General features: G+C 42.2%; 1 protein-coding gene across 1 annotated transcript in view; it reads right to left on the bottom strand.

The window, feature by feature from the left end:
* The window catches only part of map3k5 (mitogen-activated protein kinase kinase kinase 5), a 63,364-nt gene extending 49,547 nt beyond the window's left edge, over positions 1–13,817 (bottom strand). Inside the window, exon 1 of the mRNA XM_068708448.1 lies at positions 12,902–13,817. Coding sequence (XP_068564549.1) covers positions 12,902–13,334 — 433 coding nt within the window. The 5' untranslated portion in view covers positions 13,335–13,817. The remainder of the gene's footprint in view (positions 1–12,901) is intronic.
* Between the last annotated feature and the right edge of the window lie 12,273 nt (positions 13,818–26,090).

Genomic DNA, 26,090 nt, shown 5'->3' with positions numbered 1-26,090 from the left:
CACACAAGCGGCTGAGGTGTACACCACCTCCCCAGTGCCAAGGAGCAGACAAAGTTAGCAACTGACTGGTGAACATAGAGGAGCATTACTGTAGCAACTAAAGAGCCGGATAAATCCCTCCAGAGTTACCTTTCCATGCCCACAGGTGGCAAAACAAATATATCAATGCAGCTTTAAAAACAGCTGTGATAGCTCTGTGTTCATCGAATCTTTGTTAGATCATTAGAATGCAACACCGGCACAGTGAAAAATACTTTCTTCTGAGAACAACATCTTTGCGTTAAATGAGCAGATCACACAACATGCAGGCGAAGCTCCTAAAATACTACCAAGACCATCAGAACGATTTGCTCAAAGCGACCGCGTCATAATTAGAAATGGTAAGCAACTAAACAGCTACTGTAATTCAGCGGCTCCGAGTCCGCATGCCAACACGACACTGCAGAGAGAAGCCTATCAGAGGCCGGCTTTTTGCAGCCGTGGAGGGCTTTCATGAGTGATGAGGGGCCACGCGGCTCCAGGCACTCATCATCAGCACATGCAAATTCATCCGGGAAGCACGTACTTGTTGCTGGCCTTCAAAAAGGTTCTCATCATCAACCCCTCCCTCTACACACGCTTTAGAGAACAGCCTCACTTTTCTTTTTTTCTTTTTTTATTACAGCCGAGCAGGCACAGGAAAAGGATGTCAGGGATTTCAAGCTCTGCGGCTCCGTGCAGCGATGCAGAATACCAAGAGGGTTCTTCTCGCACTCCAGATGAGCGGCCAGCATCTTCACATCAGGACGCCTGCTCTGTGATTGAGTGCATGTTAGGTTTCACTTTCTGACGTATAAGGCGGAGAGGAGAAAGTACACCTTAATCCTCACTCACTGACCCCTGCTTAACAACCACTTGTTACTTCCATATCTATGACGCATTTAATGATTTGAATATTAACGGTATCATTCATTGGATGTTCAGACTCCTGTGTCATTACTTGGATTATTTCATTGGAGTTCAGTGGACTTAAAGTAGAGAAATACTCTGTGCACCATAAATAAATCTGAGTGAACACGGAATAAAAGGCTGTTTAGCTCCCTCAGTGCTCTTACTTTATGCACCCAAGCTGCTGAATGTCAACATCCAGACAGTGCGGGTTGGCTGATGAATAAAAGATAAGCTTGTCTCATTTCTCTGCTGGCGGGAGACCCCATCAATATTACATCTCAGCAATATTTGAATGCAAACAGGCCATTTAAAGGCTGCAGCGTAACACACAGCTGACGGAAAAAATAAAAGGGTTGCGGTCGTCTTTTTTTGAAATGCAGCGATGACTTGGGTGGATTAATTTTTGCATTGCTCTTCTTGGAATCCTCACCTGCTTTACAGGAATGCGTCTGAGCCAATGTTTGCCGTCGTAGGGCAGGGCTAATATTAGTGATGAATAAGAAACACAGCTCTGTGCACGTAGGAAAAAAAGAAGAAAAAAAAAAAAGCGCATGACACAAGTGAGTCTTGATCTGCCGGGAGACTCGCAAGGAGCAATCAGTTCTCATGAGTGCTTTGTTCTCCCAACAAAGCCCCTGAGAACACTTGGCTAGTGGCGTATGATATCGTCAGTGTGTGTTTCAGGCTAGATGCAATCGTACTGAACTATAATAGTATAAAACCGGGAAAGTAGGAACACATCCCCGACGTTAACAAGAAGCTGAATACAGTAGTAGTCATACGGAACCACTTTCATCCTTCATTTCCCCGACAGGATGTTCGGCTTTCACTACAAAGACAGATTTTTCTACTTTAAATCCTAGTAGCAGCCGTAGAGCGAGCAGCTAGTTCTTATCTTATCTGAGTCCAAACATAGAGATTAGCTGTGAACTACAGTAAGAGGCCTTTATAAACTCTGGGGCGTGGTGAAAAAAAAATGACGCAAAAAGGTGCAATACTCACCAGGGAATATTTTGCGTCAAAACTATTTGTAATAAAAGGTTTGAATAGATTTGTGCGGGCAGAAGACCAACTAGTAAAAACTATTTAACCAGAGCAGCATCTGGCACTCTGAACAGTGTATATGTTATATGTCCTGGGCTTTTATTGTAGAAGGTAAGAACAGTAGGAGTGGATCTGTTCTGCGCTGCCTTTATCAAGGTTGAAAGGAATAATGAAGTTTTCACTCTTAGTTTGGCGTACGGATCACGTTATACACTATAGTGTATGCTTTTATTTACATATGTCCATTGCGCACAACGTGATTGGTTGATGCCTTTGATTGCGGTTCGAAAGCAAACATTTTTTTTACTTTGTTACAAAAAAAAAAAATTACGCTGCTTTTTCTCCACGTAACGTTTGTGTTCTGTGTGAAAGTAATCAAAGAAAAAAAAAAAAGGAAACGTGTGAAATAACTGTGGTGATCCCCTGACCTAGCGCCATCACCAGGTCAAACATGCATTGTCTAATACTTAAGACATTCCCATCAGCCTCAGCTGTACTTTGTGTTTGTGTGTTTTGGACTGCTGGTCCAACAAATCATAAGAATTTCAATACAATGCTTACCTTTGGGTAACTGGGTATGGAAAACTGTGGTGGGCATTTTTTGTTAGTATTTTTTGGTGTTTTAAAATGATTAATCTAGAAAGAAAAACAACGGATTAATCAGTAATGAAAATTATTGTTACTTGCAGCCCTAGTTAAATATTGATTTACTCATAGAACAAATGTTCAAAAGTTCATACTACGCTCAGTCCTAATAAACTGCAATGCATTTGTTAGCACTGAGGACATGATCCTATAAATTTGACTAAACAAACCAAAGGAGGAATTGTTTTACAACTGAAGGCACTGTAGACTTGTTGTAACTCAAATGTCACACTTGTCTAACAATGACACGGCATAATCAAAATGTGTTTTCTGTTCCGCCAACAGTGTCACGCTAGGCTTCCCTCCTCATCAACAACAATAATCTTGAATTCAAGGAGAAAAAAAAAACAGAAATGTGAAATGTCACACAGACAGTGTCTATGACTTTGCCTTTTTTTTCCCCAACAGCAGAGCGTCTGAATGTTTTCTGGAGAGCGCTCAGATGTTCGTGATTGCTTACTGATTCCACAGCAGAGATGAGGGCCTGCCAGTGTAACAGCACAACGTGCCAACATGGCGTTAACAGAAGGCTGCGTAAAGCCGGTAGCGGAGAAACTTGAGTCACCCACATACCCTTTTAGCAGGCCCCCGTCACCTGATCACATGTGCTCACTTCAGCTGCTGCATTCATCACAATCACCTGATACGAGTACAAATAAAAAAAAAATATCTATACCAGGGAGGGATAAGACAAATTGGGGGGGGGGGGGGGGGGGGGGCAAAACATGCATAGCGATGCCCCGATAATTCTGCTACACCTCCTACGGTTGGACCCGCTACTGTTGACCAAAACTAAATTGATTCCATCGCCTACTGCTCAAAGCAGAGGAGGAGAATAATTCAAGACTCCAGCTCACTATTTGGCTTCCAGCAGCTGTCGGCCTGCCGCTGCTGCAGGTTCCTCAGGCCCAGTGGTGCCTCTGAAGGAGGAGGGAGACATGCAAAGGGCGATTGGAGAGCTGCATGAATTGTTCTGGTGTCTACGGGCTCCTCTTTATAGATCCTTCTCAGCCGTCCCCAGAGTGCTTCCACACATGCTTTTTTTGGTGTTTTTGGAGGAGTGGGATCTGCTCAATATTGTAATCGCAGCAGTTCAAGTGGATATGGATTATCTCAGCTACTTAAAAGTGTCTTTCTCGGAGCCAAACGGCGAGCATACATTTGGACACAAGGAAATCTATTTTAATGGGTGTGGGCTGTTTGAGAAATGTAAACAGTCACTCCCCGACAGCCTTCAGCTATAAACAACACTGAGAACTGCGTTCACCATCCACACATCTTTGATCATATATTCTAACCTCAAAACCTTTAGTTTAGAATATGTTATCACAGATGTATCTAGAACTCACTGGTTTTGAATATTCTTGCCTTATGAAAACTTAACATCCTAAAAACGTTTAAAAAATTGTATTGTCTGCAACACTAAGAACTAACTAACTATTTGAAACCAACAACAATTTCACCAAGTTGCAGATGTAATGACATGGCAGTCGAAGCTTGAGTGGCATTGCTTGTAATTCATTTTTCCTTCAGTGTAACAATAGTCTGCCACTCGCACAGGACCACAGCACATTGTAAACAATCCGTTTCCATAGCAGGGTAAGAGAAGGACTTCATGTTTGCATATGTAGCTATGTGCCTTTACTTTGGCCTGATACTAAAAGTCTCTGACAGCACTCAGTGGCCAGCTGTGATGTCCCGCAGTTTAATTATGTTTTGTGTTATGTAGGAACAGGACAGGTACAGTACAGTGAGTAAGTGAAGCACTCGTTACAATCACTTACATACTGTAACGACTACGCAAAAGATGTTGTAACCATGGAGACTCGGTGAGGAAACAACGGGAACAGATGTGAGTGAAACCCCTCAGTGTTTTTTTTTTTCCCCCCTTATCGTTAAAAGGGGAAAGGAGGGAATGAGGCTCGTGTCAGTGGAGCCGAGTGCAGCGGGTGGATTTCCCTGAAGCTTGGCCCACACAGAGGACAGAAACAGACAGTGGAATTACTGTCTCCAAGCTCCACTGGAAATCATTTCCCTCACCCGAGAACTCGTTTTCCTCCCTTTTAAAAAAAAAAAAAAAAAAAAAAAAAAAAAAAAGAACCTTTTGGTGTATAACATTCAAATTCTCTGCCAACTTTCCAGAAATGCCAGAAGATGGTCACTGTGTTCCCGTGCGTCGTGGCAGCTGCACCACTATTGCCTCTTGTACTCGTGCCACGGATGATGCCTCACTGCTGTCAGGTCGCAGCGACACGCGGACACTTGGACTCAAGACAAACTAAAAAGGTACCCTGTGGAGTTGTCTCGTAAAGAACCACAGCTATGTTTGCAGTCAGCACTTCTCATTAAAATGCATTGTGTGTATCCTTAAAACGTTGAATGCTTTTTCGTCCTCTAAAACATTTGAAAAACTTTTTTTTTTACATGTAAATTCCTGCTTTTTGCTGGCATACTGCGATGTTCCTTTGTCCATTAATAACACGGTAAATCAGTATATATATATATATCCCCTCCCCGTGTCATGTCATCTGCATCCCCATGACCGTGCTGGTAGAACATGAGATATAAACTCAACAGAATATAATCAAAATATAGCTCCATAGTGCCACCAGCGGTAACAAAAGTAACCAGGGTACCTTTGAGTTTAACTTGGATTTATGTCACAAATATAAGAATTTGATAGTTGACTTGAAACATTCAAATATTGAGCGTTGACCTGCTAAAAAACTGCAACAGAGAGTGTTGCGCCGTGACTTCAGTTTGCTTATAAATACTTGTGACTTGCTCTAAAAGACATGAGATCTAAGACTTGTTCCTTGGGAAGGCAGGTTTTGTTCAAGGAATGTCAGACACACACTATCAGATTCCTGCTAACCTTTTCAAGATGACAGATTTGGCCAACCTGCTCTGGAAACGTCAACATTACAGAAACTAACGGTGCTGACTAAAAAACACGTTCAGGTAGGCCTGGAACAAAACAAATATCTTGAGATAACATCTAGAATGAATTCCAAATCAGGTTGAGCTGCATGGGAAGCCAAAAAGCCACACAAGGTGGAAACAGCCAGTGGAGGCACAACCCTGGGAATGGAAGAAAAGCACCATACATGTCTTTCAACTGAGCACTTCTGTTTACAAATACTCCCAGAGGATAATATGGGAAATGCCAGACAATGGTTATTCTGTCGTTTAGATGCCCTGCCCTGCAGAGAGATTAATGCGCCCTTTATTTCTAGACACAAGTGTGCTTGAAGTAAAAGACCCTGAAAACACCTCAATGCAGGAAATGAGACCCTCCAGTTGCAACGCTCTCCTGGCAGACTTTTTTTTTTTTTTTTTTACCTCTGCTCCACTTTGTTGCCTTTTCACACACACTGAGATATTTTACAAACTGCAGTGCCATGGCCCCAAGGGGGGAAAGAGCTGAGAACAGAATGTGAATTCATCCGCGGCTGACAAACACGCTGCGAGAAAGTCGTGCTGATGTTGCCCCGACTTGCCGCCTTCATTTACAGAACTTGCTGAAATAAGAGGGATTTGCATTTATGCCAAGTAAACAATGTTTCCTTATCTCGATTACTTCACATGATACGATTGAGGTACTGCTGTGCCTGTTTGCAAAATGCTGCATTGAAATCAAGCAGTGCTGAGCGTTTTGCATCTGAAACAGCAGAAACATCGCACACACCAGCATGGCTGATAAAAAATCTTACAGGATTTCTTAGTATTTTTGATTCCTAGAACTGTTGCAAAAGTTGCCTGCTGAGGTTTTGAAGGATTCCTTGACCTTTTGATACTGTAGGGTTGACATTGTTGGTCGGTCGGTCCACCACTTTGGTCCACACTGAAATACCTCAGCAACTACTAGATGACATTTTGATCATACATTCATGGTCCCAGAGGATGAACCCACTGACTTTTGTCTAGCATTAGCATCAAGTTTTGACCTATCTAGTGAAATATCTCAAGATCTACTAGATGAATTGGGGCAAAATGTTGAACAGATATTCCTGTTCCCAGAAAATGTCACTTTTGTGATTGACTTTTGATCGACTCTTGCTCTTGTTGGCAGCCTACAGTACAGTAACTAAGTATGAGAAGACAACAGCAAGGAAAGTCTGCTGCTGACAGAGAACCTGAACAAAACGCCTTCAACTTGTAGTTTGAATCGTAAAAATTCGGAACACCTTTTGCCTCCTTCCCACAACCACCCATGTTTTACTTTGATAAAAAACAGTTTTGCATCAGCTTCTCTCTGTGACCTTTGAGGTGCATTTGCAGAATCCAAACAGTGAAACAAACCAGCCCAAAGCTGCGTACGTGACAAGAGAGTACTGATGAGTAACACCACCTCTGTCAACTGGAGCCTGGTTACAATCGTATTACTAGAGGCTGTAGAGTCTCTGAGTGACTGAGAACAGTGGATTATACGCATGTGGGAGGAGAAAACAACCTAGTAAGAGTTGTTCTACCTCAGAAAGAGTCCACCTCATGCAGAACGTTTTCATATTCTTATCTTAACTTTCACTTTTTGTTTTTGTATGGTGGGCTGGTACCACCTCTGTGTAAATGAGCGTGCGTTCATGAAAATGGTAAATTAGCATAATTAACCAATAATACAGAGAAAATTGGTGATTGCGGCAAGTTCTTCTAAATCACTCGAACAAACAAGTGGTTCTTGCGTGAGGCTTGGTGATTGGTTTTCATTATCTAACTTTTCCCCTTTAAATCAAAGTGATTGTACTTAAATGTTTCTCATCTTGCACACATCACTGCACCTTACCGCTCCAGATATGCTTCCCACACATTGGTCTAGTCCCTCTGATCTTTGGGTGTAGGTAGAGGCACTGACTGCTTCCTGGCTCCTTATCATGGTGCTGATATACGAGCCACTCTTTCTCACCCTCCACTGCCTTCTAAAGACGCTGGGTGCACGCTCCTGCTGCCTCTCACCTGAAATGAACTCCTGATAAGACCTGAAAGGCAGCTTTAATACACTGCCTCTCCACCTCCTGTCATTTGTTCAAGGAGCACTGAAGAGATTTACTCTGGGGTTTATACTGCAGTTACAACATGTTCGCCGTGCATGAAGAATACCGTCTTAGCAGACCGTTTAATGGTGAAATACTGCATATTGAGATTATTGCTATGAGTCTGCAGAGCATACAAAGATGTCAAAGCAAAACAACCCTGATGCGATATGACAATGAGTGTTTTATTGCCGTCACGCTTCAATTGTAATGTGGATTTCACAACAGCAATGAATGAAGAACAAGCAGACTACACTTCCTGTTGAGAAATATCCGCATGAAAATAACTTGTGCCTGCAGACTACCTCTACCACCGAGGTGAGGTCGCCGCCCCCCCCCCCCCCCCCCCCAGACGCCAGTGAGTGGCCCGTGGGCTGAATCCCTCTGACCTTGTGCTCTCTCACCTCTGACGAGCAGCCAAGCATACAGAGTAAACAGGAGGGAGGATAAACAATTTAGTAGAGGGCCAGCTCAGCTGATGGGATTTCAGAGCAGAGCCGCCTCCCATTCGGGAAGCTGAGTGTACAATCTTACGCTGGTGAATCCCGAGACGCTCTTAACAAGAAGCTGTCAGGCGACGCCCTGCGGTGTAGACACTGAACATAGTAGGACCTGACCTGCTGTGCAAGGGTTAACACCCGGCGCTGTTTGGGTCTATCGCAGGACTTCAACAGGGAGGTAAAGGAGCTCCGTGCATTTATCACAACAGCATTTGTTGCAGTGGCGAACAGGCTTTTCAAAAAATAATAATACCAATGCATTTCGAAACAATTTCTTCACCTCAGAGATCAAGATTGCAGTTTCTCTCAGCCTTTTCAATACAAAGTGAAAGTGGACCGCCTGAAAACCATTTGTGAGTGGCTGGCAGAGTGGTGAGCGGTGGGGTCCTGCACAAAAAACGAGAGGTAAGCAAACACTCGGACTGAGGCAAAGCTGCTTTCAAAGTGTTCAGGAACGGTTCAAAAACACATTGTGCTCATTGTGCTGTAAATCTATGCAACGATCAACAAGAGAGATAGAGCTCTGCATACCACGGCTATGACAGAACACCCAACCCACTAATGGAGATGGAACAGCACAAGTCTGTACAGCTGATGAGAAATATCAGCTGCTGCATCTTTAACGTAATGTAACTGGGCATCCAGGCCCTGCCACATAAATAACACGTGTTGGTTTGAAATCATTCAAATTCAGTTTCGTGAAGAGAAATCAAAAGCGTTAGCAACCATCTCATCATGGATTTTTTTTCCATGATGATCATGGAGAAAGAAGAAATGTGTTGTTGCTTTGGCTGCAGGTTCTATCATGATGACAACGTGCATCAGTGCGAGTTGTCATTTAGTCATCAAAGTAATGTGAAGGTATTGAGCAAGCCACCAAAACGGTTTAGTTCTTCAATGTACAAGTCACACAGTCATCAATCAAACCTAAACCTCTCAGCTTATCTTGCTTGATATTATAAATGTTTGAGGTTCTGCAGTTATAGGCCGACTGACAGTGAGTCAGGCCAGACAGAGGAGTCAACCAACAGCTGTGAGAGATGCTCGCAACTGTATCGATCTCAGCTGCTGCTTTTTTTTGGGAAACCAGAAGAAAAGAACACATTACTCTATGAGAGCACTGGAAACCACAAGTCACTGCAGCAGAACTGAATTATCCACAGGTGGATGAAGAGAAGTTGATTCACTGATTATCACCGTCATCATCACCGTGTTGCTGATGCTACACAACATGCTTCCTACAGGAGGCGTAAGAGGGACAGAGATGTCATCTTAATTTACTTTAGACATGTTGAAAACACACAACTAGTATGAAATATGCCTTTCAACCAACATGCTGTATTTGTAGTCTTCAATCCAAAGCCATGTTCATCTAGATCTTACTGTGACAAAAGTATACTGATAGCTTTTTTGCTTCTTGTTCCCAAACTTGGAGAATAGCAACCACAGCAAAATGTTTGGGGTTGGCCCAACCAGAATTCAACATGAAATAATGCAGAATACACGCTGATGCAACATTGTAATTGCCTTTTTTTCTTTTTTTTAAATAAAAAGTCAGGCCAAAACTAGTTTTCAAAGCGGTGCAGACAGATGATGTGAATCAATGACACTGCTAACATACTGCATTTCTTTTTATGCGTTCGTGCTGAAACAATTAATCAATTAGTCGATGTGCAGACAATGAGTTGCCTACTAAGTCATTTAGAAAACATTAACGCCAAAGATTCAATCATTCCAGTGTCTCAAATATATTTAGTCATTTTCTTTGGTTTATATCATTTTAAATTGATTATGTTTGTGGTTCGGACTGTTGTTGGGACAAAACAAAGACATTAGAAGACGTCATGCTGGGCTCTGGAAAATTGTGACTGACATTTGGCAATAAAAACAAATAAATAGGAGATTCATTGATGATAATAAAGAATCTGAAGTTGAAGCCCTCCTGTTAACCAAATGTTAACTTATTTGCTGATGATTCTCTTCTTTTCATGGTTAAAACCAGAGCATGAACTGTCCTCTGGTCTCAGTCAATAACGTGATCAAGCTTTGAGTAAAACACACTTAGACACAAGTTCACACTCCACCTGATCAATGACCCCCAGGAGCAGACTCTGTGATTAATAACTAGATTGTAAGGAATGTAATGTAATGTAATGAACAAAAGCCCTCATGATAACATAGAGTTAGTCATTGTTGTTGGCAAAAGTTTTGCATCTACATTCTTTCCGAGCAATTCCTGAGTACCGTGGCCCGCAGGCTTGACAATCAGCCTCTGCCAACTCTGAGCCAAATGTCCTCTTTGTCCACGGTATCATGTGAGGAGGACATTTAAGGACAGTTGGGAGCAGCTTCTATTTGAATCTGGCAAATCATCTTTCCGAATGGACATACTTTCAGTCGGGCTCTGAGCTCATTGTTTAAAGGTTTTTGTTGTCTGGCCTTCATCTCTGGTACACACTCATGCAGGAAGAGGATGAAGCAGTGTGTGTTTAAACAGATAGAGCAGAGTGATTCTGGGAAAATGCCTCTGCCCTCCCATGTGAATTAATGGGAAAAATTCCACAGTAGTTCAGAGGGAGACAACCAAATAAAAAACAAAAAGAAGAGAGAGCTGCGTGTGTTTGCACAACTAATAACGTGATGTTATGACAAACAACAAGCCTGTCTTGTGTTGAGCAGAAACCATAGAACTGTCTGGTGTCACGGAATAATGAAGGACTCTGATGGTCCGATGTGTGTAAAAGAAAAACTTTTTGTTCATAAATTGTGTGACAACAGTGCAACTGTATTTTAGTTTTGTATTCATAAGTTGAAGTCTTCACCACCTTTGCTGTCAGCTTCTCCTTCTTATAGTGTTTCAATACAATTCCTCTGAGTGCAACATGACATCTTCATGCTGCTTGTGCTGTGCACTAAACATTCCTTAAACCAAAAATATTCAATACGACAGAGAAAACTGAAACTCTTTAGATTTGAGAAGCTGAAACTCAAGAATTTTTGCTTGAAAAAGGGACTGAAATGAATAATCGATCATCAAAAAAATGATTGACTTTCAACTACTGGATTAATTGACAAATTGTTTGAGCTACATTTGGTTGTTACGTTTTTTAGACATCTAGGTTGCACTTAATAGTTCCACTTTATAGACCAGTTATAAGCCACTTATAAGTTTAGCGCTTTAGTTCATCATGAACACTTTTAAAACAGACCTCATTTGACCTCCAGCCTACTGGAATATATATATATATCAACCTTTATTAATGAGCAATTAAACCCTTATAAACCCTTTGCAAAGTGTGACATACACAACCTTTGTTTCATCATTATATTTTAATGTAAAGAAGGTCTGAAACACAGTCATTAAAATGCTGCTGAAACTAAAATTCTACATTGACTTTTACTTTCCAACCCGATTTAGCCCCGCTACCACCTGGACGTCGTTTGACCTCCAAATCACATACAAAACACGCTTCCTGATCAATTCAAAATCACCAAAATGAAAATGGTATCTTCCTCTTTGTTCTGTATTTTGTACCTGCTGCACCTTTACAAGCAGTTTATTATCTATAGTTGTCCTTGCTGTTGAAAACGCATTCTAATGCTTTAGAAATTAGACCAAAAGGATTCCTAACTCACATTTTCATTCATGTCAGTCCTTAGAATAAAAGTCTTCTCAGGTAAATCTTCATCAGGTTTTTTTTTCTAGTAACATTTTGAGTTGTATCAAGGCTCCTTATTAAGTTGCTACAAAGAGTTTGATTCAATGACCCTATCAGTTTGATGAAACCCAGTGGTATCGTTGCATTCCTTCTTATTTAAAAAGGCTTTGTGCTTCCTGGTACCACTCATGCATCTGCACTAGCCACGTCTATTTCTGCAATACCTGCTGAACAAATCCTGATCCCAAATACATCATGCGAGTGAAATGCAAACACTGTCTGCGGTCCCTGGCTCCTCAACACGCCGACCAGCCCTGTACATCCCGTACATTACAGCTGCTTCTTATTGGACCACAATCCCTGGAAGGTCTCCGAAGAGACTTTGTTCAGTGTTTTTAATATAACTGAACGTTTCCAGTAGCATTAGGAGCCAATGACTACACGCACAACATGAATAAGAGAAGGGGAAAGTGCCTTCAGTCAGAGGGTTCAAGTTTGCTTCTCTGCTCGTAGATTCCAGTGGAAAGTCCGGCCTCATGGCTCAACCCATGACACTCCGGCACGATACTGGAGGTGCACAATGGAAGGAGGAAACTACGCGTGGAGGGGAAATATAACAATCACCACATTTGTGGAGTAAATCAAAACAACCCCAATAATGCTCTTTCGCTCAATGAGTTCCAGCTTTGTTCAGCACAGTGTGGAAATAACTGGGATATGAAGGCTGCAGCCTCAAGCCCTGACACGCAGAGCTGTGTGTTGCCTTTAAGGAGCTCAGAGCAACCTGTCCTGTAAGCAAACGGTTCCCCAGAAAGAGGTGATATACAGCAAAGGTGTGACCTTTGACCCCTGAGACTAGTTTGAAAGAGAGGCGAGCATCCTTGTGAGGCAATGGCACTTCAGGGGTGACTGACTTTCACTAAGGACTGTTGACCTTACAGCCTAATGCTGACAGTGGAGAGCACATGTTAAGTACAGTCCTATACAATGCATTTTAAAGATGGATAACAATCCCAACTGGCAGCATTTAGGATCAACATGTACTACATCTACGATGAGTTGGCAGTTTTGCAAGTTTTCTTTCTTCACTCACCTGCATTGTAGAAGCTGTCCAGCACCGTGGTCTCCCCAAAGTCCAGTTTGCCAAAGTTCACCGTCTCCAGCTTGCTGCCCGCCGTCTCGCATGCGTCCTTCAGACACTGCAGGGCCATGCTCTCGGCGTTGTTCTGCTGGCTCGCCTCTCCGTTCACCACATAGGCCACCGTCACCGGCCTGCTTTTGCACGACTTCCCCGCGGAGAGCAAGCCCCCGCCGTCCATCGGATCGCCCACCGGGGTCGGGCTGAGCCCCCCGCTGCAGACCACCGAGTCCTGCCAGAAAGTCCCGGCTGCGGGGACACCGGAGACGCCGCCACCACCGCCTCCGCCTCCGCTGCTGCTGCTTTCGCCGCCGATGCTCTCCCTGCTGGGACAAACTCCGAAGCAGGGCACCGGTAAGGATATCCCGTCCTGGTGTTGACTCATCATGGTTTCACGGGTCACGTATCGCTGTCTCAAAGAGTGGGTTGCGATGAGCGGCTTCTCCGCCAGTCCTCCATGGAGAGCCAGCGTTACGCACGGCGGTGACCCATGGAGCCTCCGCACAGGCGAGACGTGCAAGCTCCCTCCGCTTCGACGCAGGCGAACGGTCTGTCAGAGAAAGCGGCGCGACTACACATCATGCTGCATGTTTACTGTCGAGTGCACCGCTCAGATGCAACACCCAGTCAACGCTGTTTACACGCCCGCAGGTTTTGTCCGAAGTCACGACACTGATCCGAGAAGAGAAAAGAAGAAACTAAAACCAGCCAAATGTCGCGCATTCCTGCTCGGCTCTCACAACAAGACCCACATACTTCACAAAGTTGAGCAACACCGCCGGTATCCGCGTAGCAACGCCCACTGACGGAGAAGAAAAAAATGTCACACCGATACGAAGTTAAGCGCAGTTAAAGGCTCGCGGCGGCGTGTCAGCTCTCGTAAGAGAAAGTGCACACTGCGCGCGCGCACACAGAGGCTGCTTTCATGTGTGCAGGCGAGACCCTGCCCAGTTTCCACTGTTATCTTCCAGGCTCACGCACTGGGCGGAGAGACAACAGTGGGAGCCCGGCGGAGCTGGGCGGGCACACGAAAGACCATATGTGGAGTGGTGTGCTTTCAGGAAAAATGAGCAGTTTGCCCGAAATCGACACAATTGATATGCTGGTAATTCGTCAAAATTAGAAATAGTTAAATCACCAATTTATCAGTTGATGTGATAAAGCGAAAGGAGAAAATGTCTCTTTACCTAACATTCATCTTTGTAATAATGTCAGTTTATTTTTCCAGGGCTGTGAGCTGGAAGCATTTCATTTATGTTGCAAACTCATTGTGTTGTTTCGTCCATTAATCTTGTGATCCAACCAGATTACAAGTCTCATAAATTCATATCGAAACGCTCTTCTGTATCAATTGTTTGTCACCTGTTGGTCCCTTTCTCTCTTGACACAAGGTGGCCCTCTCGTGGTAAAGACTTGACATTACAGGTCAGTACATGAGGAGAAGGCTTCTCTTGGTCCACAGGGGAAGAGAACTAGGCCAGCGTTCGACCACTCAGAGTCAAAGTGATGGACTTTCACCTGAATTTTCATCACTAGGAGACGGTCAAAACTCTGTGACATAGATGTAAGCAGCAGATACCTGCAGTAGGTACTTTTATTCATTTTATTTTGACAATTAGTGTTTCTGTTTCTTCTACCACAGGCCCAGTGAGTTTTCTATTAAAATGAGAAAAAAGTAAGATTAAGAAATAATCAATAAAACAATATGGCTAGTATAGTTTAAAAGGTAACTCTTTTCATTAAATCAAACTAGTTAACAAATAATTGTTGTTTTATATTTGCATCAGTAACAAGATTTTAATTTTAAGTCTTTTTGACTAAATCAAAATAATGCACCAAGTGTCTCGCTGGAGTATCTATACTGTTGTTTTCTTGATTGTTTTTTGTTTGCCGATATCAAACAGAAGATAAAATACATAAAGTCAGCAAAAATAAATTGTAACAAATTTAAATCACAAGGGACTATTCATGCAATCACAAAATATGTACTGGTCAATTAAAAATAAAATAGCGAATGTTTCCCAGAAGCTCCCCTAGAAGAATCACAACAACATCCTATTTCAGGAGAAAAATAACTATAATCAACATTCATGTGCTCATCTGTGCAAACCAGGATCTACAATATTGTTTTAAATGAAAAGGCATAACGAGTTGACAACAAGGAATTCCTCATTGGCGGTTAAGTTTGCAACATTACAGGGAATAAAAATGGTTAAAAGCAGAAGTTTGTTTGTGTTCATTTTATTCATTTATTTGTTGCTGCTCATGTATGAACCCCTGAGGCGCTTGAGTGTGGGGGAGCTTCTCTGCACCACAAAGAGTATACTATAACTGCTAATACATAGCATTAGCAGTAATATGGAAATTCCATTATACTTTATACAGCTGCAATACATAATACTGCAAGTGTCTACAACGGACAATATTCAGTGTTAAAGCAGGTCTTCAGCATGAGTGTGCTCCAGCAAAATCTGCAAATTTGTCGGTGACACTGACATTTAGTTTGATATTGTAGGTTGATTCTTATTCTTTTAATCTTTGTTGCTTTAAATGACAAATGTTAACTCAAATATCAAAGGCAAATGGAGTTAATATGTGTGAAAGTGAGACAGCTTTAGTATCAGGGTTGTGTTTTAAAGCAATTTCAACCTTTGGAGAAAGAATAATACAAGTAAATGAAACACTAATAGACCATTCAATAGATTGAATACATAATGACAGAATGTGTTTTTCCCTTTTTTGCCACTAGATGTCCCTCATGAACCACACATTCATCCACGAGTTTTCACCCAGCACCGACAGCCCTGGATGAGAAGGCTGCCAAACCAGACACATCCACAGGGCTGTGTTATTTCACTGCCTTTAAACACATCTGTCTGCTCTTCATCGTGTAGCTGTGGGCAAATTACAGATGATCCCACCCAAACTGTTTATGCATCACTTTGTCTTCTTCTTATTGGCACTCAAATCAAGTGCTGTGAACGCTGAGGTGACATTATTGCGAGTCAAATTACACATCGCTGAATACAATTAATATTTACATTTTTATATGAAAATCTAAATTGTATTCACATCATGCAGCCTTGCTCGTTCACACAGAAACACATCTGTCTGACGTGAGCATATACTGATGGAAAGATGCTGCTGATGAACATTTCTGACTTCGCTGCATTAATAAGAAACAATTAAGACATGAAAACATCATGAAAACCAAACAGGGGAACAGGGAAAACGACGACTATAGACACTACAAGTCGTCTTGCCTCCTCCAGCCAACCCTGCGTGACACATCTGGCACACAGAGCCAAAGAGCCTCTGAGCTGCTGAGCCTCCGCATCCTGCAGTCCAGCCCCAGGAAGTTTCTGGCTGCAGGCAGGAAGAGTTTCTCCTGAAGCCTTTTCATATTAAAGGGTATTACAGAATGCAAAGACTACTGACAAGGCGTTTTCAGTGACCTATGCACTTGAATTATATTGTAATTTTTTAAACATTATTTTGGCCATAATTACCAGTGGTGGAAGACGTATCCAGATCCTTTAATAATTAGAATTATCTACTCAAAGTAGAACTCTCTATATAATTTAAGGATACTCATTTACAAGTATCCAGTCCAGCATTCCAAAGAAGTATGCAAGTCTTCAAATTATTATACTATATTTTTTTACAGATGCATTGTATTTTTAAACAATCTTTCCATGCTCTTGATAGTTTATCTTTAACAATGTATCATGGTTGATAAGTTGATCATGATATAGTTTGTAGGTAAACCACTCCAATCTATTTTTGAGGGACTATTTAAGACTTGTACTTTACTTGAGTAAATGTACATTAGACCACTGATAATTCCGTGATCACCAGACAGAGTTTGCTCAATTATCACAATGTTAAATCATAAGTACAAAATATTGAGCTGCTCAAGATAATTTCTGGTTCTTTGATGAAAAAAATAAAAATACAAATTACATTACAAGCTTGTGTATACGTAAAAATCTTGAGGTAGATAACTTCAACTCCCAAGGTGCATTTCAGCAAGAAACATCTAATCACCAAGCTTAAAGTTTTGTGGTCTGTGCCGCTAACTATGGGTGGAAGATAAAGATTATGTTAGCAACCAGTTTATTTACACATGAAGGAAACACAGAGCGACATTAAGATTAATTTAAAGTCATTGTTTTCTGGCCTCGTGATGAATGCAATATTCACTCTGCTTTTATCTCTATTTTGGTCTCTACCAACTCCTGAGGAAATACGTGGCTCTTTAGTTGCCAAATGTTCAAAAGTTAGCTCCTAATTTTGTCCATTTACCAATTGGTGCTAAAAGGGCAATTTAACCAAAACAATGAGTTGAAAGATGCTAAAATGCTCCATTGAACTGCAGTCAGATGATCATTTTCCGTGTGTCACATTACACACAATCATTGTTAATATAAAAATGTTTATTTTTGTTTTAAAGAGAAACGTTACAGCAGTTGAAGTGATGTCTGATGTAGAGGTGTACTCCAGGGTGTGGTCAGTACACTGTGACATCACTACGACCTGATTAGGAATTGTTCCAACTGGCTCTTGTTTGATTTAAGTGCACATAATTACCTTTCTTATAAATGTCGGGTGCCAAATAGCAGTGCTGCTGCTCAATCTGGAAAATGTTTACAGTGTCTAATAAAATGTAAATGCATGAACATCGTTCAGCAGACTTACATACAAACAACCAAACAGTGTTGCATAATGGGTGAAGTTTGTTAAGGTTTCAGTGTAGTTAACCATCAATAGGCCGTCCATGCTGCACCCAGCAAATAAAGCTTTCCATTCTGCTCTGCCACAGACCATGAAATAGTCACTCAGCTCTGAAATGGAGGGAATCACTCACACGGAGAAACAGCAAGAAGTTCGGTTAGTTCTGCCGTGCAGGTAGGAGATAGATACTTGGAGGCACAGACTTATTGCAGCCCTCCATAGATATCTGCCAAAGTCTACACAAACATTAGAGGGAAACGGGGAAACAAAATTACAGAAATCTGCTAAGTTTGACAAATGGCGCGCCCGGCTTTGCCACTAGCTATTAGCCTGCAATGATTAATAAGTGAGAAAATAATTGCACTTCATTGAGATTGATGACGCCCCATTTAACCTCCCCTCTCATCCTGGCTGCGCCACAGAGCACAGAGATGAGCCCTGGACACACTGCTGCTCTGCCGGCCTCATTGGCATCACACACACACACATGCACACACACACACAAACACACACAGGGCCTGTAATGATCCTGCGGGGTATTTTTTAAAAGCCTCGCAGCACTCTGATCATAAGTTCATTGTTAGTAAGTGAAAAACAATGATCTCAGCGCTAGGAGGCCTCTGGGAATCTCTCACTCCACCAATATAGAAGCATTTAAGTCAAACACCATGGGGAATTAATGACAGTGGAGTCACCATTAACTCCTACGCTAACGAGTTTGTGCACTTTGGCCCTCTTGTTAGACACATCTTGTGCGTGCGCGTGTGTTTGCTTTATCTGAGAATCTTGTTGATCTGAAACACACATGGTGTTTGAATGTGATTTGCACGGGCAAAATCCAAACAAAAAAAAAAACGCCGGCGTTCAGGCGAGGCGCTAGGAGTGCCGTGGCGCCTTATCCTCTCAGTCTGCAAAGAGACGTGGCCAAGGTTATTAAAGAAGGATGTAGCAGAGCAAGATGGCCGCTGTTGTGACCAGAGGCGGTGTGGAGAGATAAATGGTTGACCCAGCCTGGTGTCAGGTTAGGATTGATGCCACTATCAGCCCCACTGCTTTCCCAATGATTTTCTCAAATCTCTGATAGAGTGTGTTATCTAGTTACTGGCATGAGGGCAACGGCCTGCAGGCACAGAGAAGGTCAATCTATGAGGACAATCTTTGTTGGACTAAATGAGAAAAAAGACCTCACAAAAAAGAATAAAAAGCAGCTGCTAGGTCTCTGGGATAAGATAAGCCAAATTACTTCTCTTTAGTAGGATAGGCCTTGGGCAAAACATCAAAAAAAAAAAGGAGAAAAAAATTAAGCGAGGCAGCTTGTGTGCTCTCTAACTTCAATGTTGTAGATTTCACCTGGAACCTCGGCTTCCTTGAACTAATGTTGATTCAGTGGCAGCAGCACCTTGAGGAATGGGCCGGGCGAGAGCACGTTTGTCTGCCGTTTAATCTGCATTCACCTATTAAATCTCCTTAACGGGAGGAAAACAGGAATTTTTCCAGAATACAGAACGGCAGTCAGCAACGTAAACCGCCCCCGCAGACGGTAGAGCTTCTCCATAGTCTCACTCCATCAAACCGTTCGCTCTTTGGTCTTTTCAAAACTGGGGGAAAAGAGTTTGACTAATAGGTTGTAATTTACCGGCCGGGGTCCTGATCAATAATTCCGCGTCAATAATGATGGAGAGGTCTGTGTGAGGGGGAAATGATTCCACTCATTGTCTGAGAAAAATGAAGGTGCGGACATCGCCTTGGGCTGTAGGCAGATGTCCACAGGTGCTCGGTTAGTATGATGGTGGAGTTGATGAGCGGGAAGACAAATAACACACACATACAAAGAGCACTATGTGTGCACCCTTGTGGTGCATAGGATCAAAACTTTGTAAAGAGTGCTCTCACACACACACACACACACACGCACACACACACACACACACACACACACACACACACACACCTCCCTAATGGATGTATTTTTCACTGTACTTTTTCGCTGACGTTTCAGTCGAGGGGCCTTTCTCATCTCATTTTGAAAGCAGTCTTCTGACAGAAATATTGACCAAACTACTATAAATGGAGGGAACGATCTGTTTCTTTATGATCCAGAAAATTGCTAAAATGGTTTCAAGGAAATAAAAAAAAAAGCCTATTTTTGAACGCTTTCTGATGTGGCGTGAAAATATGCCAGCTCTTATCCGCATGCAAATAAGTACACAAAGTAAAATCACAGTAAAATCCTGTTGATGTTAAAAACTGTTGATGCTGACATTGATTTAATGGTGTTGATTACTTTACCGCAAGTTACTGTAACAGCTCAATAAAGCTCTTTTGCTACATGCAGAAACCTGAAAATGAGTCCCTGGGATTTACATATATCCACATTACCACCTGTATTCTGAGACGTAGACGCTGTTCTATCACAGCACATGATCTTCATCATTAGATAACAGACTTTCAGCACTAGAGCTCCTATTTAGTTGTTTCCACGCATATTGTATGCCATCACACTCCCTCACCTATGATACCTCCATGTACTCTCACCATGCCGTCTTTCCACCTTTACAGCTGCAACCTCTGCAGCCTAAAACATTTAGTTAATGCTCTTCAACCCTTCCTGTCCGTTTTTATAGTTCACAGCTCAGCTGGCTTAAAGCTTGTAATGTATTATTTCATATATCACAGAAATAAACTATGCTATTACAGCAAGATTTAAATGTTGTGCGGCTTGAGTTTAAGGCATTGGCATTAATGTGAATGTGATTTAGGTGTTCTGTTATGGGGTCAAATGCCACAATATCACCAAAACATTTCTAAAAACCTGTGGAAGTTCTTGTTCTCATCCACAGAGAATCGTGTCATATTTACATTTATGTTATACTTTTAACTGAAACTCTAGGTCATGTGTTTCTGTGAGGTACAGTGCGCTCCCTGGTTTAAAATCAGAGAGAGTTTTCCTGCCGTAAGAATTCCAGTCTGCTACAAGCTTGATATCGAAATCACTGCTTCTCAAGCTGCGGTAAGCCACACTCTAATGCCTTGATCTGTCAGTCAAAGATAAATGCTACTGACTCCGACCGACACGAGTACAGTGAGTTTCTGAAAGCAGTCTAAATATTTTGACACGAGCTTTCAGCGCAACACCAGATACAGCAGAGCCAGATCTCAGGCTGTGAGAGAGGAAAACACAGGGAGCAAACAAGTGATTTTAAATGCATTAAATGAAAATAGAAATTTAATCTGTGTTTTATGTAATTACATTAACATCACTTCCTTGGTAATTTACATGGCATAGGAAAAAAAGTCCACTTTCTGAACACAATGAGGGGAGTGTGTACAACAGGAAGAGTCTAACAAATCCATTACAAAACTACAATCTCTTGCATCGATTTGTATTAATATAGGTTTCATAGTATATATGTTTATTAGGACCTGGACTGTACAAATGGGACACAGCTGATTAAGGGAGTTTTTGTGATCCAGTGTTCAAACCGAATCAATTTTTTAGCTGCAGTTTGTGATGCATTTTGTGTTTTAGTGTGGCTAAAACATTATGGGATTTGTGTATAATTTTGTGTATAGCCCCTATAGTCCATAAAACATCAAAATTCTACTAGTCATTCTAGTTTCCTATGCAGTTTCTTCATCCATATCAATCAGATAATTAGGTTTATTTGTTATGTTTGCGGGTTTATTTTGTGATGAAAAACACAACCAGAAAGTCTAAAGGTCTCATGACATTTACTTTAAAGAGGCAATAATCTGGAGGCATGCAGACATCTATAAATTATTTGCAAAATATACACAAAAATACAAAAAGCGGACACGTCAATCAAGGAGAGATAAGAGTGTGTGGGTACTTTTATGGGTGTTTTTTTTACCTGGTGGGTGTAGCGGTGGTGTACAGTTTGGAGACTTCCAACCTTAAAGAAAGAAAAAAAACCTAAAACATTACAAGGACCAATCCATCAAGAATGAGACCAGATGAAGAGCAGGTCTTCTTCAATGGAAGCAATCCTGCACTGACTAGACATTTTGATTTTGACACGTTTTGAGTTAGCAGTGGACACACTTGAGAGGCCGTAGTTTTCGTGAGAAAAAGACTGTAACTGTAACACGGAAGAGGGCTGACGTTATTCTGTAAGTATGATTGATCTTTAACCATCATTAAGTACATATTTTAACCCCAATCACGATCTTTCCCTAAACCTAACCAAGCTGTTTCTGTGGCCAAAAACTAAACATGACAGCGTTGTCTCATCATGAAACAGATGCATTGTTCAGAACTGATTTGTAACTGTTTTGGAAGCCACAGGCAAATGAATGGTGGTGTCAGATCAGACAGGGACAAACAACTTATTTTGTCGTTTAATTTGGAGGATAAAAACAACCACAAAGTAAGTCTTGTATAACAGATCGGACGTTACCCTCCGATGTCTCCAACCCATCGCCGGGCCTTCATCCCAACATGCAGCTCCTCCTCTGAACCGAGCAGAGGTGTGTTTTCTGAGCCGGCCCTGAACAGTTTGAACATTGCGCTCTAAGTGGATTGGGTTCCTGTCAGAGCTGAGCGTTTGGACATTGATAAATTTCCTCCTGTGCGGGATCGATAACTCTCACCTTTCAGCCCAGGGCCCCTTCAGAGTAGGACGTCATAATTACTCTGTCAAACCGAATGCCTGTATGTGTGAAGACTGACGACTGGTGTGTGCGTGTGACGATGATATGGAGTCGGTGGCTTTTTTTTTTTTATGTGTGAATGTGGTATTGTGTGTGTCGGGATGTATGCATGGAGATTTATGGATTATGTTTGTACATGTGGGCTTCAAAAGGTTGTGTGTGTGTGTGTGGGCCCAGGTGATGCTTTGTTGGCTGAGCTGGACTTGTGACTGGCAGTGATTGACAGCTGGGCAGCCCGCCTCCCTCCTTCTCCTCCCACGGCGCTTTTTGATGCCTGTCATATTGGCCAATCAGCGAAGTGATCTGACAGCTGTCCTGACACGCTCGTACACACACACATTACACACAAACACAGACAAACACACTTCCGTTTACACAGACAGGCCTAATTGTGATCTAAACTCTAAACCAAATTCCGAACTCCAAATTCACCGTTAAGAATTAATCAAAAGGAAGAAAAATGTTCAACATTAGGAAGGTTGTACTCATCTTTAAAATGTTTTTAGAACAATAAACTAGAACAACACATTTCCAGAACTGAAATGGACCAAAGCAGCCGTGTTTACTCCCAGATTAGCTGCAACAATTAGCTCCAACAATTAGCTCCAACGGGCCCCTCACGTCGATCATGTTAACTGAATTAACATACGCAACGTTCCTTTCAGCTGGTCCCTCAGATCTGTTTTCCGTCCAGATGTAATGATGATTTATTTATTCGGTTTCAGGTATTGCCTCCATCTGCTCCATCAGACGTCGCCGCTTCGCCGCGTGCATCCCTCCAGGTCAGAGCGGGTATTTCGGAGCACATGTGTGTATACGCATCAATAAAAGTGTCTAAGGCTCGATCTGAATGAGAATATGTGCGTGTGTGTCTATATGAATGCAACACCAGTGTGTATACATGTGAGTGTGACTGTTCTGTAGCTTCTTATTAGATATGTGTGTGTGTGTGTGTGTGTGTGTGTGTGTGTGTGTGTGTGTCACACAGCGGCCATGTGGCACTGCTGTCGGTAAAAGAGGCAGCCTGTGGAATTAAAAGTGAATGAAGCAGAGAGATGAGCGAGGCTGCACCGCTTCTCATAACGGCGCCACAAAAATAATAATAATAATAATAATCGGGGCAATAATAACCTCAGCGCTCATTTAGACATCAATACTAATCACTCTCATTTGGAGGACAATAATAATAATCAGGCTCATTTAGAGTGCCGTTTCTCCACAGAGGCTTTCACTGCCTTTGGGGTTGGTTGGTGCTTAACCTAATGATAATAGTCATGATTCATGGCTCAACTCTCCCTCCCTGCATGTTGCTTTCACTCCACGTGAACATAGGAAGTGTGTATGTCTGTGTGTATTTCTGTGTGTGTGTGTGTGTGTGTGTTGGTTAATTCTCTTCCTCCTCGTTATAACTTTACATTGACTCACTAACCCCTAAAATTAATGAGAATACGGTTGATTGCGGTTTGTGTTCTTCGGTTATAGGTTTTAGTTCAGATCTGAGAACAGACAACTTTGCTAAAAAATAAGTTCAACAGGTGCAACAAGCACAAACTGTCAGATGATCATACAGGTTTTAAACAAACCTTCAGGTTAACCAAACTCTGCGACAGCAGAAAACAAAGTTATAGTCTCAACTGTCTTAACATCTATTACAGTTTACAGACTGACTTCACACACTTTTCCTGTTATGAGACTTCATCAGGAAACATGTTGGGTTTACTCACTTTCTTTCAGCAGTTTTCCAGGTTAGACTTATTTTCAGCCATGTGGCTTCATCTTATCATAACCAACAGAAATGTTGCCTGCATGATGACAGTTAGACCCTAGTTGCCATAATGCAGATTTTTAAATCCCACTGTACGTTACCTGCTTTGCTCAGCAGACAACCGCAGACAGACACAGCTAGTGGCTAGCCAGTGAACATAGTGGAGCATTTAGCAGCTGAAGAGACAGATGTTTCCCTCAGGAGTTGGTGGAGACCAAAACAGAGCTTAAAGTGGAGTGAATATTGTATTCACATTCATCAGGTGGCCAGAAACACACTGTGTGAATAATGACTGCATGCTAACAAGTTGCCAAATGAACTTAAAAGGAGATATGTCAGGGAGCGCGATCGCACCCGAAGTCAATGCAAAAATACAAGTGAATACGAACAATCACCAGTTTGCCTGTGTGGTCCGAATCGAGGCAGAGTTAATAATGTTTCAACAAAAAACAAAACATCTGGTCAACCCCAAGGCTTTATGACTCCAATTCATCAAATTGCGGCGACAAGAAAGAAAGGAGAGGGGTTTGAAACAACTCCCGGTGAGTTCAGAGATCAATCAGAGTTGTCACACAGGCTCACTCCACACACTGATGCAACGATACATACTGCTAGCTAGCTAATGCTAACATCTGTACGGTCACTGGCTGTAGTCTGACTGCGGAAACACTCCAGCAGCTAAGGAGTTTTGATTGGTCACATTCAAAAAGCAGAATCTCATTTATACAGCAGATACATTCACAGTAAATGTGTCTTTATTAAAACCTTCTCTGGTGCCTTTTTATTCGACTCTCTTCTGTTTCTGTTGTTGCTGTGTGTGCAGAGGAAACAGATGTCTTCTGCTCTTTTATGTTAATGTGGTCTCTGATCACCGGCCTAGATTTGTCTTCGCTCCACCTGATCACAGTGCAGTCGACGAGGATTCGGTTAATGCCACAGTAATTTAGGTGTTGCAGGAGCACTCTCTCAGTCCTTTATATGGTCATCTTCAAGACATGAAAATATTCCCTTCTCTTTCTGATGTCTTGCGTGCCGGCACAAGGGACAGTCAGGCATTAATGTAATTCCACGCGAGTGGTGCTCATCTCATCTGGGCTCCAGCTTTGAACTATTGGCTCGGCTGCTTTTTCAGAACGAGACAGAAAATGGAGACAGAGGGAGAGAATTGTCCGGCACTGATTCGCTGCAAAAAAAAAAAAAAAAACTCGGACAGAAGATCATTTCAGCGCCGCTCGGGAAGATCAAAAGCTCTGCTGGCAGAGAGCGGGCGCGAGGGGAGATGGTATCGCCAGGCTCTCATTTCATTCACAGACGAGTGTGAAATGACTTCATCTGTTGTGTGGACTCACACTAGACACCATTATACACTACTGTACCCCGTCCTCTCTCACTTTCTGCTGCACGCTGGCAGCTACAGGCCAAAAAACCACTGCAGCTGTGTCCTAATAATACATCTGTAAGGTATTGCTTTGTGTTTCTATTAGCCACACTGTCAGCCTTTACCTACATTGACATTTAGACTACCAAAGAGCCTTATTTTTCTTTAGCACTAATTGCATTGTGATTATCTGTAGAGTAACACTTTGGTCGGGTGTTAATTGCCTGTTTATCGGAGCTGGAGATCTTAACCCTTTAAGAACGTTAAAACGGAATACAGGAGTGCTATTAAGAGGAGATCAGACCTCAAGTCCAGGCCTACAGTAGCTCGCTTCAAGCCCGGCGGTGAACATCGTTACCACTCTGCCTCCTGCACTTAAAACAGGAAGAAAGGCAGAAATAAGCAGCAATTTGCTCAAAGTTCTGAGCCTTAAACACTTGAATAATTTAGCATGGAATATTATAAATCCTCTTGATTATTTCAGGAACGACAACAAACTGGGTTTTTAACACTGCATCTTTCTCTCTCTGTCTATCTCTCCCTCCCTCCCTCCTAATGGAGATCGTAGCACACACACACACACACTGGAAGAAAGA

Source organism: Cebidichthys violaceus, unplaced genomic scaffold, assembly GCF_023349555.1.
Source record: "Cebidichthys violaceus isolate CVI_PGR_0920_01 unplaced genomic scaffold, fCebVio1.0.p SCAF_14, whole genome shotgun sequence".
NCBI lineage: Eukaryota > Metazoa > Chordata > Actinopteri > Perciformes > Stichaeidae > Cebidichthys > Cebidichthys violaceus.
This window is presented reverse-complemented; position numbering and strand designations above follow the sequence as displayed.